General features: G+C 42.5%; 1 protein-coding gene across 12 annotated transcripts in view; it reads right to left on the minus strand.

Moving 5' to 3' along the window:
- Nucleotides 1–6,616, minus strand: part of FN1 (fibronectin 1) — a 68,017-nt gene extending 61,401 nt beyond the window's left edge. For 11 of the 12 annotated variants that reach the window (XM_020288211.2, XM_020288210.2, XM_020288212.2 and 8 more), the window contains exons 1-5: nucleotides 6,182–6,616; nucleotides 5,074–5,202; nucleotides 3,998–4,135; nucleotides 2,184–2,315; nucleotides 1,065–1,202 (exon numbers count right to left, since the gene is read on the minus strand). In XM_020288211.2, the coding sequence (XP_020143800.2) occupies nucleotides 1,065–1,202; nucleotides 2,184–2,315; nucleotides 3,998–4,135; nucleotides 5,074–5,202; nucleotides 6,182–6,332 (688 nt within the window). In that variant the 5' untranslated portion in view covers nucleotides 6,333–6,616. The remainder of the gene's footprint in view (nucleotides 1–1,064; nucleotides 1,203–2,183; nucleotides 2,316–3,997; nucleotides 4,136–5,073; nucleotides 5,203–6,181) is intronic. The other variant, XM_020288213.2, reaches the window with a different exon arrangement.
- Between the last annotated feature and the right edge of the window lie 369 nt (nucleotides 6,617–6,985).

Below are 6,985 nucleotides of genomic sequence, written 5' to 3' on the forward strand. Positions count from 1 at the left end.
CTTTTCTTTGAGAAACTTTTCCCAATTTGCTATTAGAAGAGTTTTAAAGAAATCAATGTTTAACTTAGACATCTAATTTATCTTAAGCTAAAATATTGCCACAAAGGTCTTAGAAGTCTGAGGACCACAACAACATTTTTGATGCAAAAGACAGAATCAGCAAGTTTCTTACGGAAAGATTTGGTTAGAATTGTTAATCACCTTCCACAATAGGCTCATTTCTTGTTAGCAAAGAATTTGAATTTGGATGATGGCTATTTTAAGATAGTTAAATATTTTAAGCTGAATGAACAAAATAGATTCAAAGTATTTAGTGTTGATTTTAAATTTATTTATATCACTAATAAGTTAATGGCTGTTTTGCTTCAACAAACTCTAAAGTTGTTATTAGTTTGAATTTCCAAAAAAAGGAGCCTTAAAACTCAAAGGTAATAATTAAGACCTCAAGACAATCTGACAGCAGTAAAGGTGCCTGAGGCCAGATTCTTTACAGCACTAATAAAAAGCTCTTTACCTATAAAAAGGATAGGTAAGAGACACTATCCTTAACTTTAGAGTAGACAAATCATTTTCACCTACGAGATAAACACTTTTTATTTTCATCAGTTTTGCTTAAATTTCAAACATAGAAGGAAACCTAAACTTTTAGAGTCTTGTGCAATTCCACAGCAATAGCATAGAAGTGACAAAGAAGGCGTTTGCATGTTATTTTAACGACTTCTTTGCTCTTAACACTTGAAAAATATCTCAGTAATAATTTAGATTAAACATCGGCCACTAATCTTCAGGTCCCTGATACATTTGGCATTTGTATAAATACTAAAGTTCTTTTTTAATAGCTTATAGCCTATTAAGACCTTATTGAACTAAGATTTTTTTTCTATTTATTTAGTCTTTTCTGAAGACATAGAATAAGTTGGTCATGATATTTTTCTTGAAAGCCAAAAGTTACCAAAGCACATTGGTGTATTGGGTGTATTCTAAGTGACATAGTATTATGATTCTCTCTAGGAATTCAGAAAACAATATCTGGCTTAAGCTGTAACATAAAATCTAAAACATACTTCTAGAGGTACAAGTGATACGTCCACTGCCTTCTCCCAGGCAAGTGCAATCCACCATCATCCAGCCCTGATAAGGCTTTTCCCAGGTTTCCCCAACAACGTAGGAAGTCCCAGCAGCATGATCAAAACACTTCTCAGCTGTAGGGAAATTTGGAAGAAAAATAGAAAAAAAAAGGGTTATTTTGAATTATGCAGCCTCCCTGTAATTTAAAGTGTATGTGTAAGCAAAAATTCAGCCACATTTTTTTATAAGTGGCACTCTGTTCAGAAAGAAAGGCACACCCTGCATCTAAGCACAGAGTAAGTAGCCAAAGCAAAAGAAAACTCAGGCTGACTTGGCAGGCAGAAATTCCGTTCTCCTAATAAGTCCACGGACTGCATATTTTCAGCTAGTCTCAAACTTCACGCCAGAACCTTGAGTAACAAGGCTCTATATGTGTATCTGGTCTGTGGGAGATCACACATGCAAAATTCCACTCTTAATTATGAATGACCCAATTGTGAATTTTGAATGGTCTCAATAAAATGACAAGAAAGCCGTTTAGAATTTTGGATTTCTATAGAAACAAAGACAAAACAAAACAAAATTAAAACCTCCGAATTAGAGAACAGTAAGTAAACAGAGTCAAATTCATGGCCAGAAACTTTTGGATTTGTACCTATACAGTTCTACTGAGGATCAAGGCCAAAAGAAGCTCAACAATTTTTAATCTGCAAAGAAGTGACCAGCATGCAAGCTGAGCACACACTATTTTGCATTTCAGTCTAGCGTGTTTCATAAGGAAATGTGTCTAAAGTCTCATTGTTCTTTTAAATAAATTATATCTTGACCAAAGAGACTGAGATCAAATATTAGACAAAAGAAATGACTTCATCCTGAATCTTTCAACTCGATCTTGTGCTTTTGAAAAAAAGTTAGGGTTTCTATATATAGTTAGTACTTTTTGATCTGTTTCCTATGGCTTATATAACCTTTCATTATTTCCAATAAAATTCCCATTTCTTTATTTTTTAAATTGGAATCCAGGTCTTTTGTCCATGTAGATGTGATTTTGGTCCAACTCGACATTATAAATGAGGGTTCCCAGCCACTGTTGTTGGCTCCTAAGAGTCACGCACCTATGGGCTTGCAGGTCCACTCTCCTTTCCCATTACCAAGGCACACGCATTCTAACATGTAGCCACCAGTCTCATGGGGTCTCCTCCAGGTGTCGCCGATCTTGTAGGACTGACCCCCTTCATGGCAGCGGTCTGTTGAAGATACAAAGCAAATGTTAGGAGAGAGTAGAACAGAAAACTAAAAAAAAAAAAGTCTCATGTTCCACCCAGGATAGGTACTAAGGTTGGCCAAAGTGGAGACAGGGAGAACAGCTTTGTCATTAGAGGCAGGGGAAAGTTAACAGGTCTGGTCACTTGGGGTCTATTCAATTAAATGTGCTGCTCAAAGCACAATGGAAAAAACGTCAGAGAACTCTCAATGGCAAAGAAAAGGTCATAAATTCTGGTTCCCCAGAGAGATCACAGGAAATTGGGTCCTAAAAGCAGAAAAGAAAGCCTGGGAGGCATGGCCTTCACTCATACATAGCAGGTTGAGCCTGAGACTAATGCAGTGAAAAAGCCCAGCTGGCGTAACAACCCAGCTTTTGGGAGTATGGGAGCAGGGAGAGTTTGTATTTTACCCTAGCATAGAAATGTCATTTGGGTGGAAAGCAACCAGGTATATACATATAAAGTGTGGAAATCCTGGTACTTTCTAGGCTATTAAGCCCAAAGGCATATTCAGAGGCTGAACCGTCCACTAGATTCTAAACACTATGCGCCATTGACTCTTGAGATTTGCCAATAAACATGCCTAATATTAAGTAAGGGAAAGTAGACTGGGTCTATTCACAAGGGATTGACTTATTTTATTGGACAGAAGCCTTTAAGATGATTTATATTAAAAGATGGATTGAAAAAACTAGATGCTATGTTAATAGAATCTATTGGTAACCCAGTGAATCATACTGGAAAGATTGCGCTAGCTAAACTAGAGTTGATGAGTCAGCACAGTCCCTAAAGTTCCTTAGAAAATACTATTGGGCTAATCATTCTATATGTGTTTTGGGAATAGCAAGATGTGCTTCCTGGGTATGACCTATTGGTTACAGAGTAACTGTTTCTGTGAGATGCAAGAGGTCTCTGCATTGCAAACAATAAGAGAAGACAAACACATGGCTGATTCACTCTTCCTGAATATCTTCCCAAGCACTGCAGAAAATCACGTGATCAGTCTGGCTAGAAAATGCCCAGGTAATTTTTTTTTTTTTTTGAGACAGAGTCATGCTTTGTTGCCCAGGCTAGAGTGAGTGCCATGGCATCAGCCTAGCTCACAGCAACCTCAGACTCCAGGGCTCAAGCGATCCTGCTGCCTCAGCCTCCCAAGTAGCTGGGCATTGTCTAATTTTTTCTATATATATTAGTTGGCCAATTAATTTCTTTCTATTTATAGTAGAGACGAGGTCTCACTCTTGCTCAGGCTGATTTCAAACTCCTGACCTCGAGCAATCCGCCCACCTCAGCCTCCTGGAGTGCTAGGATTACAGGTGTGAGCCACCGCGCCCGGCCTGCCCAGGTAATTTAAAATGGACAACTCCTTTAAGCATGTCTTACTGAAATGGAACCCAAGAGATCTACTTGGTTACACTATGTACACATACACACACACACACACACTCTCATAAATCCACACATATTAAACACTGATTTTATCCGTGCTCATACATATCTTTAAGAAGCACAGGAACCAGTTGGGTGACCACATAAAAGTACCTGGTCACCAGGGTAAATCCCCAAATAGGACTATCCAGTCATAGATAACAGAAAATGACAGTGATGGTAATATAGTCAAATTTATGATATCTTAGCCTCATTTTACTGAACGACTTCCTTACTTGCAATGGTGCAGCTTATTCTCCCTCGCCCGGCCCCGATACAGGTACAGTCCCAGATCATGGAGTCTTTAGGACGCTCATAAGTGTCACCCACTCGGTAAGTGTTTCCGGTGTACTTGTCAAAGCAAGTCTCTTCAGCTGAGGGGAGAGGAAAAGTCCATGTGAGCCTCTTTTAGGTAAAAGTTTTTCTAGACCACTAATCTCATCCAAAGGAAAACCCACTTTTGTGTTCTACAAGTAGCATGGTACAACTGAATGTTTAAATTGAAATGAAAGGTACAGATTTTACCCTAGGCCCTAATAAGGCCACAGTGTTTGACCTTTGACAAGTTCTCAAATTTTCTGTAAATTAACTCATATGGTAAAGAATTCTCCAGCCCTTAGGAAAAAGCCATTATAAAGCACTAACTTCTGACAGGGCTAGATTGTGAAGGAAGAGGTTCAGATTCCAATCTGTGACTCAGGAAGTTAAACCAAGGTCCAGATAAAAAGCAAACAATTTGAAAACCCCACCTCCCTCCAGGCATTGACACTAGATAATCCTGCTGTTTCCATTTTAGCTTCATCTGGGCTTCTCTCATTAAGTTGCTGTAATTTACAAGAAACATACCAATGGTCCTAAAGGAATGAGAACTTTGGTAGGGCCAGTGGTTTTGTGTTAACTGTGGCTGACAAATCACTTTACAATACAGCACCCAATGTGTTTTCTGGCCCATAATCTTACAGTTTAAGATTTGAGATTACTTGCTAATAAATTAAAACTGTGTAAGTTTTAATGTTTTTTTTTGAGGGAGGACACACAAAAATCTTTCATTTTCTCATCAAAAACTTTGGGAGAGTAAAAGAAAAAGAAGATTCTAGGCACCAGCTTGGAATAGATTTATTTCTTTGCTTTAAAGGTAAAAGCATATGAAAAGCAAGTATAAGTAGTTATTAAATGTTTATAAAGAAAAAAATGACAGGTAATTCTATTTGAAAGATAGTGTATGTATTTTGTACTTACTAATGCAAAGTTTAATTAACAAGCACCCTTCATCTATTAGAAGGCACTGACCTCAGGGCTCCCCACGACTTACGTTCAGGTTTGCTCTCGCAGTTAAAACCTCGGCTCCCTCCGTAACAGGTACAAACCAAGGCATTGCCTAGGTAGGTGCGTTCCCATTGTTGATTTATCTGATAGTGTTTCCCATTGTCGTAACAACCGGCTGTAAATAATTGAAGGAAAACGTTATTACAATTCTATCCCTCTTTCTTTTTTCCAAATTACAGAATTTTCTTGCACAACTAAATTGATGAGCCTGAGTATCAAACACAGAAGAATAAGTTAATTATCAGAACACCAGGAGACTTAAAAGCAAAATTCCATGAAAATGTGTCTATAGAAACTAGCTACCCAAAGAATTATCCAGAATTCAGACACATGGATATTTAGGCATTCTTTTCGATTTTTTTCTTTTAACTTAGCTAAAAGTTATACAGTGATGTCATTTCCATCTGGCCAGGGGTCTACATTGAAAAAGTGGAAACATTTTGAAAGGCAGACAATTGAAACTGCATTTTAAAACGTGCAAGGAACTTCAAGGCTCTTTTGGAGTAATAGGCAAGAGGGACAACTTTAAGCAGTTTCCTTTAGCCAAGGCAAAGGGAGGGTGTGTCGTTGCAAAACTGGAAAAGGAATTCCGATCTCTGTTCTTGGTGAAGTTTTCTGAGGGGCCCCAAACCAATCTGAACGAATTACATCTCTTTCGAGTTAGAAACAACATAGCTATCTAGCTACCCTCTTCCCACCCCCACTTTGAAAATATTTAACCAACTATTTAGTAACAAAGAAAACAAGGAGCAGTTGAGGACCGCACTAATTCCAGATGGAAAATGTATAGGCACGCATCATTTTTCTGTTTAAGGGCACAGTTTGATTACTTCCGAGAAGGAGCGTCTGAACGTGGGGAACTCATTAGAGCCCTGGGGGAGACCGCAGAGCCCCTGTCCTTCAATGCATCACCGCATCCTGCGCCCTCAGAACCAGCCTGCTCAAAACTAGAGCCTTTTGTGTCCACAGCTGGCTTCTCTCAACAGAGCGCGCACACACGCGCGCACACGCGCGCAGAACTTCAGCCGCAACTTCAGGGTGGCTGTGCGGTCGCATCCCGGAGCAGCCGGCTCCAGCCCGCGGGCGGTACTCACGCTTGTTTTGACTGACAGCCACCGGGACCTGGGGCTCCACGATTTGCTGAGCCTGCCTCTTGCTCTTCGGGGCTCCAGCGGCGGGCACCGCTGTCCCCAGGCACAGCACGGCCAGCAGCAGCAGCAGCCCGGGTCCCGGACCCCTGAGCATCTTGAGACGGAGGGGGGAGGGACGCCCTCACCAGGAGGCCAGTTGCCACCAAGTTTGGTTCCCTCCGCAACCTGCGGGGAAAAGTCCCTCCCGAAGCCTCCCCGGGGGTTGGACGCCTCCTAGAAGGCGGGGGGCCCGAGGGTGGGGAAGGGGACGGGCAGAGGGACAGAGGGGATGGAGAAGACGACAGAAGTTGTGGCTGCAGGTCCCGGCTCCCCGCTCGCGCCTGGGGCTCCCTCTCCTCCCCCAGCACAGCTCAGCGGGCGCGGGCGGCCGGGCCCCGAGCGCCCGGGCTTATATGGGACAGGCCCCTCCCGCCCCCCGCGAGGCCCCGGGCGCCGGGGAGGAGGGACCCGCCCGCGCCCGCCGCCCCTCCCGCCGCCGCCGCCGCCGCGCGCCGATTGGCCCGAGCTCCGGGTGACGTCACGGGCGACTGTGGGTTCGCCGCGAACAAAAGAGATGCTGATCGCCCGCCAGCGCCGGTCCGGAGAACTTTTTTTCGGTTTCCTTTGCGGTCGTCAAACTTTTTGGGGGCGGGGGAAGGGATGGCAAGCGGCTGTAAAGGGGTAGACGGGGAGGAGAGGGGGAGGCTGGACGTGTGTGTTGCAAGGCTTCCCGCCCCACCTTCCCTTTTCTTTTTTATTAAGGGTGGT

This window comes from Microcebus murinus, chromosome 8 (genome assembly GCF_040939455.1).
Source record: "Microcebus murinus isolate Inina chromosome 8, M.murinus_Inina_mat1.0, whole genome shotgun sequence".
In the NCBI taxonomy this organism is placed as follows: Eukaryota; Metazoa; Chordata; class Mammalia; order Primates; family Cheirogaleidae; genus Microcebus; species Microcebus murinus.